At 45.4% G+C, this 19503-nt stretch overlaps 1 protein-coding gene across 3 annotated transcripts in view; it reads right to left on the reverse strand.

The window, feature by feature from the left end:
• Window positions 1-4873: 4873 nt before the first annotated feature.
• nadk2 (NAD kinase 2, mitochondrial) overlaps window positions 4874-19503 on the reverse strand; it is a 65774-nt gene continuing 51144 nt past the window's right edge. For 2 of the 3 annotated variants that reach the window (XM_043702962.1, XM_043702954.1), the window contains exons 11-12: window positions 8625-8748; window positions 4874-5693 (exon numbers count right to left, since the gene is read on the reverse strand). In XM_043702962.1, the coding sequence (XP_043558897.1) occupies window positions 5555-5693; window positions 8625-8748 (263 nt within the window). In that variant the 3' untranslated portion in view covers window positions 4874-5554. The remainder of the gene's footprint in view (window positions 5694-8624; window positions 8749-19503) is intronic. The other variant, XM_043702982.1, reaches the window with a different exon arrangement.

The raw sequence follows: 19503 nt of genomic DNA on the forward strand, positions 1-19503 counted from the left end.
AAATTGCAGGGAATGGGCACAATTGAAATGTGGAGCTCATTCAAGGAACAGCTACTGCATGTCCTTGATAAGTATGCACCTGTCAGGCAGGGAGGAAGTTGCCAAGCGAGGGAGCTGTAGTTTATTAAAGAAGTGAAACTTTTGTCAAGAGGAAGAAGGAAGTTTATGTTAGGATGTGATGTGAGGGCTCAATTAGGGCGCTTGAGAATTACAGGTTAGCCAGAAAAGACCTAAAGAGAGAACTAAGAAGAGCCAGGAGGGGACAGGAGAAATCATTGACAGGTAGGATCAAGGAAAATCCTAGAACTTTCTATTGGTATATCAGGAACAAAAGAATGACCGGAGTAAGATTATGGCCAATCAAGGACAGTAGTGGGAAGTTGTGCATGGAGTCAGAGGAGATGGGGAAGCACTAAATGAATATTTTTTGTTAGTATTCACACTGGAAAAAGATGATGTTGTCAAGGAGAGCACTGAGATACAGGCTACTGGACTAGACAGGATTGAGATTTACAAGGAGGAGGTCTTAGCAATTCTGGAAAGTGTCCCCTGCGCCAGATGGGATTTATTTTAGGATTTTCTGGAAGGACAGGGAGGAGATTGCAGAGCCTTTGATCTTTATGTTGTCATTGTCTACAGGAATAGTGCCCGAAGACTGGAGGATAGCAAATGCTGTCTCCTTGTTCAAGAAGGGGAGTAGAGACAACCCTGGTGATTACAGACCAGTGAGCCTTACTTCAGTTGTGGGTAAAGTGTTGGAAAAAGTTATAAGAGATAGTCAACATGGCTTTGTGAAGGGTAGGTCGTGCCTCATAAACCATATTGACTTCTTTGAGAAGGTGGCTGAAAATGTGTTGCTGGAAAAGCGCAGCAGGTCAGGCAGCATCCAAGGAGCAGGAGAATCGACGTTTCGGAAACGTCGATTCTCCTGCTCCTTGGATGCTGCCTGACCTGTTGCGCTTTTCCAGCAACACATTTTCAGCTCTGATCTCCAGCATCTGCAGTCCTTACTTCCTTCTTTGAGAAGGTGACCAAACAGGTGGATGAGGGTAAAGCAGTTGGTGTGGTGTATATGGATTTCAGTAAGGTACTTGATAAGGTTCCCCTTTGTAGGCTGCTGCACAAAATGCAGAGGCATGAGATTGAGAGTGATTTAGTGATTTGGATCAGAAATTGGCTTGCTGAAAAAAGACAGAGGGTGGTGGTTGATGGGAAATGTTCATCCTGGAGTTCAGTTACTAGTGGTGTACCACAAGGATCTGTTTTGGGGCCATTGCTGTATGTCATTTTTATAAATGACCTGGATGAGGGCGTTGAAGGGTGGGTTAGTAAATTTGCAGATGACACTAAGGTCGGTGGAGTTGTGGATAGTGACGAAGGATGTTGTAGGTTACAGAGGGAGATAGATAAGCTGCAGAGCTGGGCTGAGAGGTGGCAAATGGAGTTTAATGTGGAAACGTGAGAGGTGATTCAACTTTGGAAGGAGCAACAGAAATGCAGAGTACTGGGCTAATGGTAACATTCTTGGTAGTGTAGATGAGCAGAGAGATCTCTCTGCTCAGGCACATAGATCCTTGAAAGTTGCCACCCAGGTTGATAGGATTGTTAAAAAGGTGTGTTAGGTTTTATTGGTAGAGGGATTGAGTTTCGGAGCCACGAGGTCATGCTGCAGCTGGACAAAACTGTGGTGTGGCCGCTTTGGAAAGGGTGCCGAGGAGATTTACTAGGAGGGAATGGTATGGTTGCCTGGTATGGAGGGAATGTCTTATGAGGAAAGGCTGAGGGAACTGAGACGGTTTTCATTAGAGAGGAGGTTGAGAAGTGACTTAATTCAGACATACAAGATAATCAGAGGGTTAGATAGTGTGAACAGTGAGATCCTTTTTCCTCGGATGGTTACGGCGAGCACGAGACGACATAACTTTAAATTGAGGGGTGATAGATACAGGACAGATGTCAGAGGTAGTTTCTTTACTCAGAGAGTAGTAGGGGCGTGGAACGCCCTACTTGCACCACTAGTAGACTCGCCAACCTTAAAAGCATTTAAATGGTCATTGAATAAACATACGGATGAAAATGGAATAATGTAGGTGAGATGGGCTGCAGATTAGTTCCACAGGTTGGCGCAACATCAAGGGCCGAAGGGCCTGTAATGTCCTATGTTGTAATTGAGGTTTCTTCTTGACAAAGAAGACATAGAGAGGATGTTTCCTCTTGCGGCATAATCGAGAATGAGAAGTCATCGTTTTAGGATAAGGGGTGGCAGCATTGAAACAGAGATAAGGAGGAATCACTTCTCTCAAAGATCTGTAAATCTGTGGAAATCAGGGGATACTGAATAAAGGAGACAGACAGATCTTTAATGAGCAATAATTGAAAGGTTATGGGGAGCGGGCCAAAAGGGGAGTTGAGGCCAAAATAAGATCAGCCAGGACCGTCTTGATTGGTGGAGCTGGATCGAGGTACTGAATGGCCTACTCCTGCTCCTAGTTCTTATATTCCTGGAGATGGCGTGAAGGAGATTGACAGGAATGGGGTCAGGGATGAGTGAGTGCAGATATGGAGACAGACTGAAGTAGTTAATGGAGTTCACTTTAGCAGAGGCAGAGAACCTGAAGCCTGATGGAGGAAATGGAGGGAAACTGTTTCCAGTGGCTGATGAGTCAGTAACCAGTGGACACACAGTTAAGGCCTCATCTTCACCATGGACATCCAGTCCCTGTACATGTCCATCCACCATGACGAAGTTAAAAATCACACAACACCAGGTTATAGTCCAACTGGTTTAATTGGAAGCACATTAGCTTTCGGAGCGGCGCTCCTTCATCAGGTGATTGAAGGAGCATCGCTCCGAAAGCTAGTGTGCTTCCAATTAAACCTGTTGGACTATAACCTGGTGTTGTGTGATTTTTAACTTTGTACACCCCAGTCCAACACCGGCATCTCCAAATCATGACCACCATGACGAAGGCCGTCAAGCCCTCCGGTTCTTCCTCTCCCACGGACCCAACCAGTACCCTTCCACCAACACACTCATTCAATTGGCTGAACTGGTCCTTACCCTCAACAATTTTTCCTTCCAATTCTCCCACTCCCTTCAGACCAAAGGGGTAGCCATGGGCACCCACATAGGCCCCAGCTATGCCTGCCTCTTTGTCAGGTAAGTGGAACAGTCAATCTTCCACAGTTACACCAGCACCATTCTCACCTTTTCCTCCGCTACATCAATGACTGTGTCGGCGCCACCTCGGGCTCCCACGAGGAGGTTGAACAGTTCATCAACTTCACTAACAACTTGCACCCTGGCCTCAAGTTCACCTAGATCATTTTGGACACCTCCCTCGCCTTCCTGGGCCTCTCCATTTCCAGCGACCGACTCAACACAGACATCTGTTTCAAACCCACCTACTCCCACAGCTACCTGGACAACACCTCCTTCCACCCCTCCCTCCTGTAAAACTGCTATCCTTTACTCCTAATTCCTCTGCCTCTGCTGTATCTGCTCCCAGGAGAAACAACTCCACTCTAGAACATCCCAGATGGCTCCTACTTCAGGGACCACAATTTCCCCTCCCATATGGTCAAAAATGCCCTCCAGCTCATCCCCTCCACTTGCTGCACCTCGGTCCTTAAACCTCACCCCTCTAATCGCAATAAGGACAGAACCCCACCACAGTCCTCATCTTCCACCAACCTCCAGATACAACGCATCATCCTCTGCTATTTCCACCATCTACAGTCAGACTCTACCACCTGAGATACATTTCCCTCCATACCCCATAAGCATTCCGTAGAGACCATTCCCTCCACAACTCCCTCATTAAGTCCACATTCCCCACCCCACTCTCGCACCTTCCCCTGACACTGCAAGAGGTGTAAAACCTGTGCCCTCACCCTCTCCCTCACCTCCATCCAAGACCCCAAAGGATCCTTCCACATCTGGCAGAGATTTTCCTGCACCTCATCCACTGTGTCTGTTGCTCTCGATGTGGTCTCCTGTACATTGGGGAGACAGGATTCCAATTTGTGGAACGTTTCAGAGAACATCTCTGGGACACGCATACCCAACAACCCCACCTCCCTGTGGCCAAAGTCTTTAACTCCCCCTCCCCATTCCGCCAAGGACATACAATTCCTGGGCCTCCTCCGCTACTAAATTCAAGCCACCCGATACCTGGAGGAAGAACATCTCAGCTTCCGCCTTGGACCCTCCAACCACACGGGATCAAAGTCGATTTCACCAGTTTCCTCATCTCCCCTCTCCCTACCTTATTTCAGATCCAACCATCCAACTCAACACCATCCTCTTGAATTGTCCGACCCGTCCATCTTCCTTCCCACCTATCCACTCCACCCTCCTCTCTGACCTATCAACATCACCCCCCACTTTCATCTACCTAATGCATTCCCAGCTACCTTACCCCAAGCCCCACCCCCTTCTATTTATCTCTCAGCATCCTCATCCCCACACCCCCACCCCTCACATTCCTGATGAAGGGCTTATGCCCTAAATATTGACTCTCCTGCTCCTCGGATGCTGCCTGACCTGCTGCGCTTTTCCAGCAGCACACTCTTCCACTCTGATCTCCAGCATCTGCCGTCCTCACCTTCTCCTCCACAGTTAAGGATGTTATAAAAGAGCAAGAGGCTGTGCAAGCAAGCTCAATCAAACTGAGTGTTGTGATCAGGAACCTAAGAGGGCCAGTAGCAGCAGATTCAACAGGACCTTCCAAAAGGGAGAAGAAAATTCCAGGAAAAGAACAACAGACTGGGACTGATGGGAGAGCTAGCACAGGTACAGTAGGCTGAATGGCCTTTCCTGTGCTGTGCTAATTTGACCAGTGTTTATCCAACAGGGAATTACAGAAACCACTTAAGGTTGTTTGAAAGTTTATTATTGTTTTTGACTTTACTTCATGTCTGATTGTTTTGGCGCAGTTCACACTCACTCACACACACCAGATACCCCGTCAGTCACCTCTGTCTGGCACTCAACTCTCCCTCTTTGCTCATGCATTGGAACAGTAGAGGCCAGGGTTACAGACCAAGCCAATCATATCTTTCTGTTCACTCGCCAAAAAACACTGCAGATTTGAGATGATGGAACCAGTGAGTGTCAGGAGCCTTCCCCTTGGGGTCCCAGTCTGGATCGATTATTCAGATGGCACCTTGATTCCCACATTGGGGCAGAGAGAGGGAAGCTGCAGTGATAGAAATACCAGAACGAGGCTTTTCTCCTTGTGACAAGGTGCATAACCTGAGGCTGCTGGAAACACAATGATTTGACTGGAGGACAACCCAACTGGACTCCAACCTCCTACAATCAAACAACATTCTCCAGATATAACCCTCAACTGAGTCCACCCCACCTTCCCAGCAGCACCAAATCCTGCCCCATAGAAACCCCAGATTCAGATCCACATGCAGCTCAAACCGTCAGGCATCCCCTGGCTATTCAGAGAGAGAAAGTAGCGAGTACGATCCCATTATCCCCCTGCCACCCACTCAGTAGTACAGCACAGTCCAATAGTGCCCTAGCTACTGGAAGAGGCTCTTACTCCTCCAGAACAACTGTGCACAAGGCATCCTCCTCATTCACAGTCAGGGTGGCGATCGCACCATCATTGAATTCAAACGAAGTTCCACCATCCACCACCATACAGGCATCCCAGCACCTCGAGCGGACACTCATCCTGGAGAGACAGAGAGAGAGAGAGACAGAGGGGAGTGAGAAAGGGGTCAGGAACCTGTGCTGATGCCATCAGAAACTCCCAGCAGTCCCAGCCCACCTTTCCCCTTGCCCTGTGTTTTAGCTCAACATTCAGCCCCTGCACCCCAACACCCCCTCATGAAACTCTTTATACTGTACTGGAACAGGAAGAGGCCATTCTAATCGACCATAATATTCCAGACTGAACAATGAGGGACTGGTTACATTGAGGCTTATGTTTTTGAGGATATACAATTAAACGAAGATTTTGATAGCTTGTTTAAATAATTATGTTAATTGTGTGAACAGAAAGAAATCATTTCTTCAGACAGAGGAGTCCAGGGAAATTCTTACAATTCAATCAGGTCTAGATGGAGCAATGCCAGAAACTGCTTCCTCACAGAGTATCCTGGAACCTTCCATGAAAGGCTGTGGATGATGGGAAAACAACAGACCTTTGGGGCTAATACAGATTTTTATTGGAGGGGGTATCAAAGGTGATGGAGCTAAGCCAGATGATTGGATTCAAATCAACCAGGATCTAATTGATGATCAAACAAGGTCAGTAGAAGAACAAATCTGCTAGGAAATCAGAAATATACACCAGCCACACTGGGGAACTTTAGTAACGTTACACTGATTTGGGCATATTCGAGGAAAGGTTAGGAGGTGGAGAAACGTCTGAGATGTGACCGGGCGGACTTCTTTGATCAGTACATTCTCAGTTGACCAAAACTGAGGCATTGATGGATCTGGTGTTGGGACATGAATAGACCTCAGAATGCTGTGAAGGTTCAATGTGGGAAAACTTCAATAAGAAGGTTTAGATTAGTGACGGTGAATAGCAAGAAACAACCTGCAACTTAGAAGATGGCAGCCAATTTCCATACAATGAGAAATTCACTGCTCAGGGTCAAATGGAACCATTATAGAGCAATACACAGATAGAGGGAGGGAATGGGGCTAACTAGCCTACTCTCCAGACAGGAGAAAGTGAGCATTACAGATGCTAGAGATCACAGTCGAGAGTGCGATGCTGGGAAAGCACAGCAGGTCAGGCAGCATCCAAGGTGCAGTTTCCTGATGAAGGGCTTAATGCCGAAATGTTGATTCTCCTGCTCTCCAGAAACATGGTGTGGGTAAGTGGGCTGACTGGCCTCCTCCAGCACCATAACACTCAGTTTAAAAATATTCACTGAATTGATTTGTGTTTCTTTGGTCATTAAAGATTTTTAAAACAGAGGAACATATAGAACAGGAGAGGACTGGAACAGGCCTTTCAGTCCATTATGTCTGCGCCAACACATGATGCCATTCCAAACTAATCCCATCTGCCTGTACATGATCCATGTCCCTCTCTTCCCTGTCTGTTCATGTATGTGTCTAAATGTCTTTTAAATGTTGCTATCATATCTGCTTCTACTACCTGTAAGTACATCACAGGCACATACCACCCCTGGTGTAAAAAGAAACTCTCTTCACTCATCTCCTTTAACTGTGCCGCCTCTCACTAAAAACACGTGGCCCCTCTTATTTGACATTCCCACCCTGGATAAAGAGACTATCTACCATAACCATGCCTCTCATCAATCCACGCAACATCCTCTTTTGCATCATCTCCAAAGCCTCTACATCCCTCCTACAGTGTAGCAACCAGAACTGCAGATGATACTCTAAATGTGACCCAACTAAAGTTTGATACAGCTGCAATATGACTTGCTAACTTTTATATGCAATACTCCAACCGATGAAAGCAAGCATGCCGTCTTCCTCCTTTATCACCTTCACCACTTGTGTTTCCACTTTCGGGAGCTATGGGCTTGCACTCCAAGATCCCTCTGTATATCAATGCACCTAAAGGGCCCTGCCATTTTCTGTATACTTTCCTCTTGCATGTGACCTCCCAAAATGCATCTCACACTTGTCTGGAGTAAACTCTATCTGCCACTTCTCTGCCCAGCTTTCCAGCTTATCTATACCCTGCTGTATCGTTTGACAACCTTCCTCATTATCCACAACTCCACCAATTTTCATATCATCTGGAAATTTACTAATTAGACCTCGTATATTTCCATCCAAATCATTTATATGTATTACAAACAAGAGGATCCAGCACTGATCCTTGCAGATGGTCACAGACCTCCAGTCAGAAAGACACTCCTATAGAGGGACTGCTCTTCGGATGCTGCCTGACCTGCTGTGCTTTAACCCAGATCTTGTCAAATGCTTTAATAAAAACATACATTTCTCTACCCACAATCATCTTTGCCACTTCCTCAAAAACTCAATCAAGTTCATGAGTCAAGACCACCCTTACACAGCCTGAAGGAACGACCCTTTAAAACTGAGATGAGGAGGAATTTCTTCAGCCAGAGGGTGGGGAATCTGTGGGACACATTGCCACCTAGGACTGTGGAGGACAAAGCATTTAGTGTATTTAAGACAGAGATAGGCTTTTGATTAGTAAGGGGTTCAAGGGTTAAGGGGACAAGGCAAGAGAGTGAGGTTGAGAAACGTATCAGCCATAATTAAATGGGGGAGCAGATGTGATGAGTCAAGTAGCCTGTTCCTGCTCCTAGATCATATTCTTGAATGTGGGAGAAACAAAGAAAAGCTCAGTCTCAACTGGTTGTGCTAAATGGCCTTTTTTGTGCTGTTAATAAATGGTAAAGTTATCAAAAACAGTAACCTCAATGTAAAATAAGCCAATAGACAATAAACATGTGCAGAGTGGACAATGCAGCAGTTTAAATAGAAATTTATATTTGGAGAAAGGCAACACACAAATGTGTGTCCAAAATGTAACGTTATGCAGAAAGGAATAGAGGTAAGCAGACGCACAACTGTTTGTAAGATATAAATCTGTTAATATCAGAAAGCGAGCCCTGCAGAGCTCCCAGTGAAAGGCACACACTTGTTCGTGAAACCTCGGTGCTGACTGCTGGTGAATACTCGGTTTACGATGGGCTCCCGGATGCTGAAGAAGATCTTGGGATCCTCAGGACAGAATATAAGTGACTGGTTGTAGTGATCAGTGACTGCAGGGAGAAAGGACAGGGTAATTTCAGAACGCAATCACATCAAATCAAAACATAATGAAACTAAACACAAACACATCAAATTAAGACTCAAAACCCAACATGGAAATCGAGTACTAGATACTGGCCAAGGCAGTGAAAGATGTGCAGGCACAGAATATAGCAACAGGAGTAGGCAATTTAGCCTGTTATGCCTTCTCCACCACTCAGTTATATCATAGGTGGTCATTTTCTCAATGACACCTTCCTGAAGCCCAGTGATTTCTGTTTTGAACTTGCTCCATGATTAAGTTTCCATGGCCCTCTGGAGTACAGACAGCCAAAGATTCACCATCCTCTCAGTGAAGAGATTCCCCCTTCACCTCAGCCTTTAATCACCTGCCCATTATCCTGAGATTTGGCAGGCACAGCAGAAATTCATCCCAGAAGAAGAAACATTCTAAGGGAAGGATGAAGCAACCGTGTTTGACAAGAGAAGTCAATTACAGCATAAAGACAAAAGAAAAAGCATACAACGTGGCGAAGATTAGGGGAGACTACAGAGGATTGGGAATCCTTTTTAAAAAAAAGCAATAAGGGGCTGAAGATGAAATACAAAACTATGCTAGCTATTAAGATAAAAAAGAACTCTTGCAAACTTCTTTTAAGATATATAAAAAGGTAAGAGAGAGGCAAGAGTGGACACTGGATCGCTGGGAAATGAGGCGGGGTAAGTAGTAATGGGGAACAAGGAAATGGAGGAGGAACTGAATGGGTACTTTGCATCAGTTTTCATAGCAGAAAACACCAGCAGCATACCAGAACTGCAAGAAAGTCAGGGACAGAGAAGGAGGTGTTGGGGAAGCTAAAAGTCTGAAAAGGTAGATAAATCACCCAGAACAGATGGATTACACCCGACAATTGTGAAAGAGATAGTCGAGGAGATTATGGAGGCATTTGTGGTGATTGTTCAGGAATCATTGGAGTTGGGAAGGTCCTAAAGGACTCCAAAACGGCTGATGTAACACCCCCGTTTAAGGTGGAAGGGAGGCAGAAGATGGCAGAATATAGGCCGGTTAGGCTGACCTCAGTTATTAAGATTTTAGAGTCCATTAAGGATTAGAAGTGCATGGCAAAATAGGGCTGAGTCAGCACAGCTTTGTCAAGGGGTGGTCATACCTGACAAATTTGTTAGAATTCTTTGTGAGATAACTAGCAAGTTAGACAAAGGAGAGCAAATGGACATGATCTACTTGGATTTCCAGAAGGTCTTTGACAAGGTGCTGCACAGGAGCCTGCTGAATAAGACAACAGCCCTTGGAGTTAGGAGCAAGGGATTGGTATGGGTAGAGGATTGGCTGGCTGGCAGAGGACAGAGATTGGGGATAAAGATATCTTTCTCAGGATAGCATCTGGTGACTAGTGGAGCTCTGCTGGGGTCAGTGTTGATACCACGATTCACGTCATACATTAACGATCTGGACGAAGGAACTGAAGGCATTGTTGCTAATTTTGCAGATGACACAAAAATAGATGGATGTACAGTAGTCCTGAGGAAGCAAGGAAGCTGCAGAAACACTTGGACAGGCTAGGAGTGTGGGCAAAGAAGTGGTGATGGATCAAAATGTGGTAATGTGTGAAGTTATGCGCTTTGTTTGGAAGAATAGAGGCATATACTATCTTCTAAATGGCAGAAGGTTTGGAAATCTGAAGTACAAAGGGACTTGGGAGTTCGAGTTCAGGATACTCCTAAGGTTAACATGCAGCTTCAGTTAGCAGTTAGGAAGGCAAATATAATGTTCGCATTCATTTTGAGAGGGTTAGAATACAAGAGCAGAGATGCTGAGGCTGTTATAAGGCTCTGGTCAGACCAGAATATTGAGGGCAGGTTTGGGTCCCACGTGAGGAAGGATGTGCTGGAATTGGAAGGGTCCAGAGGAGGTTTACAGAAGTGATCCTGGAGACGAAAGGCTTGTCACATGAGGAGTGATTGAGGATTCAGGGTCTGTACTTGATGGAGTTTAGAAGGAGGAGGGGCATATCATTGAAAAATATGGAATACTGAGAGAGACCTGGATAGAGTGAAGGTGGAGAAGATACTTTCACCAGCAGGTGATACGAGAACCCAAAGCACAGTCTTGGAGTGCAGGGACAGCCCTTTAGAACCGCGCTGAGGCGGAAGTTCTTTGGGCAGAGGGTGCGGAGTCTGTGGAACTCATTGTCACAGAGGACTGTGGAGGCCAAGTCATTGAGTGTATTTAAGACAGAGGTAGATAGTTTCTTGATTGGAAAGGGTATAAAAAGTTACAGGACAAAGGCAGGAAAATGGAGTTGAGAAATATATCAACTGTGGTTAAATGGTGCAGCAGACTTGATGGGCTGATTGGCCTAATTCTGTTCCTGGATGTTATGATGTTAAGTCCCCTGGCTCAAGTCACCAGCCACAGGAAACATCCCGTCACTCTCTGTCGATATACTCTAGAAGTATTTTACAAGTTTCATAAAGATCATTTCTCATGCTTCAAGAACGTATTCAATTTCTCCATCCCAGGAATTCATCCAGTAAACGTCCCTCTATGCCAAGTATTGCTTCCTAAAGTAAAGGTCCCAGAATTGTGCACAATACTGCATTAAAACATCTTTACTCCTCTACTCAAACCACCTTGCAATGAACTCTAACATACCATTTACCAATTGCTTGTTTCAACTGTTTCCTCCCTTTTAACATGAGAACACACAAAACAGGAGCTGGAGGAGGCCATTCAGTCCCTCGAACTTGCTCTGCTGTTCAATAAAATGACGACTGATCTGTTTGAGTTAACTCAGTAGCTGGACGCCTGGATTGTGATGCAGAATTATGCCAACAGTGTGGGTTCAATTCCCACTCTGAGGTCACCATTAAGGTCTCATCTTCTCAACCTTACCCATCACATGAAGCGTGCTGACCTTCAGATTAAACTACCATCAGTCGTTTTTCTCTCTCTCTAATGGCAGAGCAGCCCACTGGGCCTCGGGGACTATGGCGACTTTATCAATTCTACTCGTTACATCTGCAAAAATCCTCAGAAACACTGCCATACACTTGTCAAATGATTTTCCTTGCAGATATCTATGCTGACTAGTGTTTTTCTATTGCTACTTTAAGTTATCACATCCTTTATAATAGGCTTTAGCATATCCCCACTACCATTTGGCTAACAGATCTGTAAGTCCGCATTTACTCCCTCCCTCTTTTGTTTTTAAATAGCAGGGTTAAATTTGCCACCCTCCAATCTGCCAGGACGAATACACAATCTACACAATTTTGAAACATAGCCACCATTGCTTCCATAGTCAAGATTAGAGTGGTGCTGGAAAAGCACAGCAGGTCAGGCAGCATCCTAGGAGCAGGAAAATCAATGTTTTGGGCAGGAACGTCGATTTTCCTGCTCCTTGGATGCTGCCTGACCGGCCATGCTTTTCCAGCACACTCTAACCTTGACTTTAATCTGTAGCATCTGCAGTACTCACTTTCACCATTACTTCCATAGCCGCCACCTTTTCTACCGTGGAATCAGGACCCTGTCAGATCTGGGGATTCATCAGTGTTCAGTCCCAATAATTCCCCACCACTACTTTCTTCACTAATAAAACTCCAGTGAAATTCCTCCTTCTTAATAAACCCTTACTTCAGCAGCATGTTATAGGAAAAGTTTTGTAAACCAAAAGTAGTTCTCTGGCTGCTTTGTCACTTCCTTGTTCTTTTTAGATTAGATTAGATTAGATTCCCTACAGTGTGGAAACAGGCCCTTCGGCCCAATAAGTCCACACCGACCCATTTCCCTCTAACTAATGCACCTAACACTATAGGTATTTTAGCATGGCCAATTCAGCTGACCGGCACATCTTTGGACTGTGGGAGGAAATCCACGCAGACGCAGGGAGAACGTGAAAACTCCACACAGTCACTCGAGGCTGGAATTGAACCTGGGTCCCTGGTGCTGTGAGGCAGCAGTGCTCATCACTGAGCCACTGTGCCACCCTGTTCTTTATTATTAATTCTCTAATTTCAGACTATAAGTGGCCTACACATACTTCTGAAAGCTCCAGGATCTTGAACCAGTCTTCACCTGATAAATGAGCAGCGCTCAGAAAGCTTGTGATTTCAAATAAACTGTTGGACTATAACCTGATGTCATGTGACTTCTGACCTTGACCTAGTGACTGTGAAGGAATGGTGATAGATTTCCAAATCAGGATGGTGAATGACATGGAGGGGAATGGGCAGGGGGTGGTGTTCCTATGTACCTGTTACATTGTTCCTGCTCCACCAAAGTGGTCATGGGTTTGGAAATGGCTATCAAAGGAGCCTTTGTTAATTTCTGCAGTGCATCTTGTAGGCAGGACACACTGCTGCTACTACTGAGTGTCGGTGGTTAAAGGTGTGGATGTTTGTGGATGCAATGCCAATCAAGCGGCTGCTTTGTCCTGGACAGTGTCAAACTTCATGAGTGTTGTTGGTGCTGCAACCATCCAGCTAAGTGGGGAGTATCCCATCACACCCCTGACTTGTGCCTTGTAGATGATGGACAGGCTTTGGGGAGACAGTCGGCGAGATATTCGCTGCAGGATTTGAAGCCTCTGACTGCTTTGTGGCCACTGGGTTTATATGGTGAATACGGTTCACTCCTTCATCAGTGGCAGACACCTGGATATTGCCAGCTGGGATTCAGTGATGGCAATGTCATTGAATGTAAAGGGGTGCTGATTAGATTGTCTCTTGTTGGAGATGATCATTGTCTGGCATTTGTGTTTTGCAAATGCTACTTGCCACTTGTCAGCCAAAACCTAGATATTTCTCGTTGCATTTGAACATGGACTGTTTTAGTACCTGAGGAGTTCAGATTGGTGAACATTGCATAATCCATACGCAAACATCTCACTGCTGACCTTATGATGGAGGGAAGGTCATTGATGAAGCAGCTGAAAATGATTCGAGCCTGAGGGACTCCTGCAGAGATGTCCTGGAACTGAGATGACCGACCCTCCATCAACCACAACCATCTTCCTTTGTGTCAGGTATGACTCTCACCAGCGGAGTGTTTGCCCCCAATTCTCAGACTGCAGTTTTGCCAGGGATCCTTGATGCCACACTCGATCAAATCCAGTCTTGATGTTTAGGGCTGCCCCTCTCACCTCCCCTCTGGAATTCAGCTCTTCTGTCCATGTCTGACCCAAGGCTGGAATGAGGTCAGGAGATGAGTGACCCTGGGGGATCCGAAACTGGGTGTCACTGAGCAGGTTATTGCTGAGCAGGTGCTGCTTGATAGCCCTGTTACTGACACCGTCCGTCACGTTACTGAGGATCGAGGGGAGACTGATTGGGTGGTAAATGGCATGGTTTGTCCTGTTTTTTATGTACAGGACATACCTGGCAATTTTCCACATTATCGGGAAGCTGCCAGTGTTGTAACTGAACTGGAACAGCTTGGCTCAGGGAGCGACAAGATCTGGAACACACGTCTTCAATACTATTGCCGGAATGTTGTCAGGGCCCACTGCATTTGCAGGATACAATGTCTCCAACCATTTCTTGATATCATGAGGACTGTATCGAATTGGCCAAAGACTGGTATCTGTAATGCCGGGGATCTCTGCAGGAGGTCATAATGGATTAACTACTCGACACTTGTAGTTGAAGATTGTTGCGAATGCTTCAGCTTTATCTTTTGCGCTGATATGTTGGTCTCTTCAGTCATTGAGGATAGGTACATTTATGGATTCTCCCCCTGCAGTGAATTGTTTAGCTGTTGACCACCATTCACGACTAAATGTGGCAGGTCTGTAGACATTAGATCTGACTTGTTAGTTGTGGGATCGCTTAGCTCTATCACTTGCTGCTTATGTTGTTTGGAATACAAGTAGTCCTGTTTGGTAGCTTCACCAGGCTGACACTTCATTTTCAACGTTTATATGATCTCTCCATGTTCTTCCAACCAAAGTGCATCACCTCACATTTCTCTGCATTGTACCTTTGGATATTGATGGTTCGTTTGTTTTAAGGGGGTGGTGTGACAATGCTGTTCCTTTGACAAGGTTATGCTGCCCGTGGTTTTCTTTTTTTTTGGCGGGGGGGTCATAAATACAGAGATTTCAATGTATCTGCTTTGGATGGGTTTTAGGGCCAGTTTGATTATAGCTAACAGATACTGCCTCAGGAAAAAGCTTTCAAGTTTTTAAAAAGAACACTTGTCCAATGAAAGGGAAGTGGCCAGTTCTTTCTCCCAGTTCAGGGTTTAGTTTGGTTTTAGCAGCCAGGCTGTTTTTGAGGCTGTTGGTTACAGAAACAGCTCCATTCTGATCCTCTCTCTCTCTCTCTCACAACTCTCCTGTAAGATACTGTGTCCGATTTTACCTTTTTGCCAAGAGGGTGTTTATGGGGATGTTGCATGTATTTGGAACAGCATCATTAAATTGTGATCGTGTCGAATGAGATTTCAAATAGTTATGTTATTCTAAATTCAGTTTTCGTTTGCTTGTATATAAATAAATTGTTTTCTTTAAAACTGAGTGGATGGGCCAGCTGCATCACTCCTGCAACATCCATTTTTCACCTGCTGACAACAACTAGAAAATTTAGGGTCTACGCTACCTTCTTGAAATGTTTTGAGGGGGGTCTAGCCTAGTTCATAACACTTAGCTGCCATCTATCCACCCACTCCACTAACTTGTTAGTATCCTTTTGATCAAAATCAAACACAGAAATGGCTTGTAAACACTCAGCACCTCTGTCAGCATCCAGAGAGATTTTCTCTTCACGGATTTTGCAAGCCTTGCTAAGATTTTTCCAACTATTTCTGCTTTTCTTTCTGCTGTACAGCATCAGCAGTTCTTTTGGTTTCTTGCTTAATGTCTAACTGAATTGAATTAAATTGAATTGAATTTATTGTCCCGTGTACCGAGGCACAGTGAAAAGTTTTGTCTTGCGTGCAATACAGGCAGATCACAGAGTTAAGTGGCATAGGTAGTAAATAAAAGGGAAACAGTGGCAAAAACAAAAACACAGGTTAAGAGTTTGAGAGTCCATTCAAAAAACAAAAACACAGGTTAAGAGTTTGAGAGTCCATTCAGTATTCTAACAACAGTAGGATAGAAACTGTTTAGAAACCGGCTGGTGCGTGTGTTCAGGCTTCTGTATCTCCTCTCCAATGGTAGAGGTTGTAGGTGCACCTATAAAAGTTGGTAAGGGTATTCACCGTCATGCCACATTTCTTCAGCTGCCTGAGGTAGAAGAGACTTTGTTGGGCCTTTGTAACCAATGCATCCACGTGAAAAGTCCAAGAAAGCTTGTTGTGGATGACCACTCCCAGGAGCTTCACAGTTTCCACTCTTTCCACCTCTGTGCTGTTAATGTGTGTGTGTGGGGGGGGGGGGGCATGAGTAACATCCTGCTGAAAGTCAATATTGAGTTCCTTGTTTTGCTGGCATTGAGAGCTAGGTTGTTCTCAGTGCACCATTTTTCCAGGTCTTCCACCTCCTGTCTATAGTCTGTTTCATCACCATCTGAGATTCGACCGACTATGGTGGTGTCACCAGCAAACTTGTAAATGTCATTAGTCTGGCATTTGGCGACGCAGTCATGGGTATACAGTGAGTACAGTAGGGGGGCTGAGTACATACCCCTGGGGAGCTCCAGTGTTGAGTGTTAGTGAGGATAAAATATTGTCCCCAACCTTCACTGATTGTGGCCTGTGGGTCAGGAAACTGAGGATCCAGTTGCAAAGACGGGATAAGTCAGAGATCACCAAGTTTAATAATCAGTCTCGAGATTTTACACGATCTTTCTCAAGAGTTTATAATTCTCACATTGAAGCAATGATAAGTTCCTTGTCACTCATGAACAAGGACACTCAGCTCCCTTTGGATACTTGCAATTCCCAACTTCTCACTATTTAAGAAATGTTATCACTTTTCTGAAAGCAAAGTGAACAAGTTATTCACTTTATATTCCATCTGCGATGGTCTAATCCATTCACTTCGCCTGTCCACGTGCTCTTGAAGCCTCCTCACAGCTTATGTTCCCATCCAGTTTGGTATTATAACAAAATTGGAAATGTTACAATTGGCCCCAAATTGTGAACAGTTATGCCCCTAGCACTGATCCTTACAGTACCCCACAATGAACAGCCTGCCATGCAGAGAATGATCCATTTATTCCCATTCTCTGCTTTCTGTCTGCTTACCAATTCTCAATCCAGCATCCTACCAACCCCATGTGATCTACTTTTTTGAAACAAACCTCCCGTGTGGGAACTTATCAAAAGCCTGAAAATCCAAACACACAACATTCACTGGTTCTCTTTTGTTTAAGCTAGAAATAATATGCTGAAAAAATTCCAACCAACTTGTCAAGCATCATTTCCATTTCATTGCATCCCTATGGTTACAAAGAGGCCATTTCACCCACTGGGTCTGCACCAACCCTCCAAAGAGCATCCACCCAGACTGAGCCCTCTCACCCAATCTCCATAACCCCACATTTCTCATAGCTAATCCACCTAGCCTGCACATAGAATCGTAGAACTCCCTACCGTGTGGAAACATGCCATTCGGCCCAACAAGTCCACATCAACTCTCTGAAGAGCATCCCACCCAGACTTACCCTCTACCCTATTCCACAACCCTGCAATAGTAATTGGGGACTCGATAGTTCGGGGCACAGATAGGAGGTTTTGTGGGAACGAGAGAGACTCACGTTTGGTATGTTGCCTCCCAGGTGCAAGGGTACGTGATGTCCCTGATCGTGTTTTCCGGGTCCGTAAGGGGGAGGGGGAGCAGCCCGAAGTCGTGGTCCACATTGGCACCAACGACATAGGTAGGAGGAGTGCCGAGGATGTTAGACAGGCTTTCAGGGAGCTAGGTTGGAAGCCCAAAGTTAGAACGAACAGAGTTGTTGTCTCTGGATTGTTACCCGTGCCACGTGATAGAGATTCGAGGAATAGGGAAAGAGAACACTTAAATGCGTGGCGACAGGGATGGTGCAGGAGGGAGGGATTCCGGTTTTTGGATAACTGGGGTTCTTTCTGGGGACGGTGGGACCTCTATAAACAGAATGGTCTACACCTGAACCTGAGGGGCACCAGTATCCTTGGGGGGAGGTTTGCTAGTGCTCTTGGGCGGGGTTTAAACTAACTCTGCAGGGGCATGGAAACCCAGATTGTAGCTTCAGGGTGCAGGGCCCGGAGTGTAGGGAGGTTAGGAACATGGCATCAATATCCAAGGATGGTGCCTGTAAACAGGAAAGTGGCTTGAAGTGTGTATACTTCAATGCAAGAAGTATACGAAATAAGGTAGGTGAACTTGCAGCGTGGGTTGGTACCTGGGACTTCGATGTTGTGGCTATTACGGAGACATGACTAGAACAGGGACAGGATTGGCTGTGGCAGGTTCCAGGATTTAAATGTTGTGGGGGGGGCGGAGGTGGGGGTAAAAGAGGGGGAGGTATGACATTGCTTGTCAAAGATAGTATTACAGCGGTGGAAAGGACGATGGATGAGGACTTGCCATCTGAGGTAGTTTGGGCTGAGGTTAGGAATAGGAAAGGTGAGGTCACCCTGTCAGGAGTTTTTTACAGGCCTCCTAATAGTCCTAGAATCATTGAAGAAAGGATAGGGAAGGCGATTCAGGAGATGAGTGACAGTAATAGGGTGGTTGTTATGGGGGACTTTAACTTTCCTGATATTAATTGGGAAAGCTATAGCTCAAGTTCGTTAGATGGGTCAGTGTTTGTTCAATGTGTGCAGGAGAGTTTCCTGACACAATATGTAGACAGGCCAACAAGAGGTGAGGCCATACTGGATTTGGTTCTGGGTAACGAACCAGGCCAGGTGTTAGAATTAGAGGTAGGTGAGCACTTTGGGAATAGTGACCATAATTCGGTGATTTTTACACTCGTGATGGAGAGGGATAAGTGAGGACGACAGGGCAAGAGTTATAGCTGGGGTCAGGGAAATTATGATGCGGTGAGGCATGACTTAGGATGTGTGGCTTGGAAAAGTAGACTCCAAGGCAAGAGTGTAAATGATATGTGGAACTTGTCCAAGGGGCAACTATTGAGTGTCCTTGATAATTAAGTACCTGTCAGGCAGGGAGGAAAGGGTCATGTGAGGGAGCCGTGGTTTAATAAGGAATTGGAATCCCTTGTTAAATGGAAGAGGGCAGCCTATCTCAAGATGAGACGTGAAGGTTCAATTGGGGCGATTGAGAGTTATAGGGTAGCCAGGAAGGACCTGAAGAGAGAGCTAAAAGCAGCAAGGAGGGGACATGAAAGGTCCTTAGTAGATAGGATTAGGGAAAACCCTAAGGCTTTCTATAGGTATGTTAGGAATAAAAGAATGACTAGGGTAGGAATAGGTCCAGACAAGGATAGTAGGGGGAAGTTGCGTGTGGAGGCGGAAGAGATTGGGGAGACACTGAATGAATACTTTTCGTCAGTATTCACTCAGGAACAGGACATTGTTGTCAATGTGAGTACTGAGTCACAATTAAGTAGAATGGATGACTTTGAGGTATGTAGAGAAGAGGTGTTGGAAATCCTGGAAAAGGTGAAAATAGATAAGTCCCCTGGGCCTGATGGCATTTATCCTAGGATTCTCTGGGAAGCAAGGGAGGAGATTGCAGAGCCATTGGCCTTGATTTTTATGTCCTCTTTGTCTACAGGAGTAGTCCCAGAAGACTGGAGGATAGCAAATGTGGTCCCCTTGTTCAAAAAGGGGAGTAGGGATAACCCTAGCAACT

This window comes from Chiloscyllium plagiosum, chromosome 2 (genome assembly GCF_004010195.1).
Source record: "Chiloscyllium plagiosum isolate BGI_BamShark_2017 chromosome 2, ASM401019v2, whole genome shotgun sequence".
Taxonomy (NCBI): Eukaryota; Metazoa; Chordata; class Chondrichthyes; order Orectolobiformes; family Hemiscylliidae; genus Chiloscyllium; species Chiloscyllium plagiosum.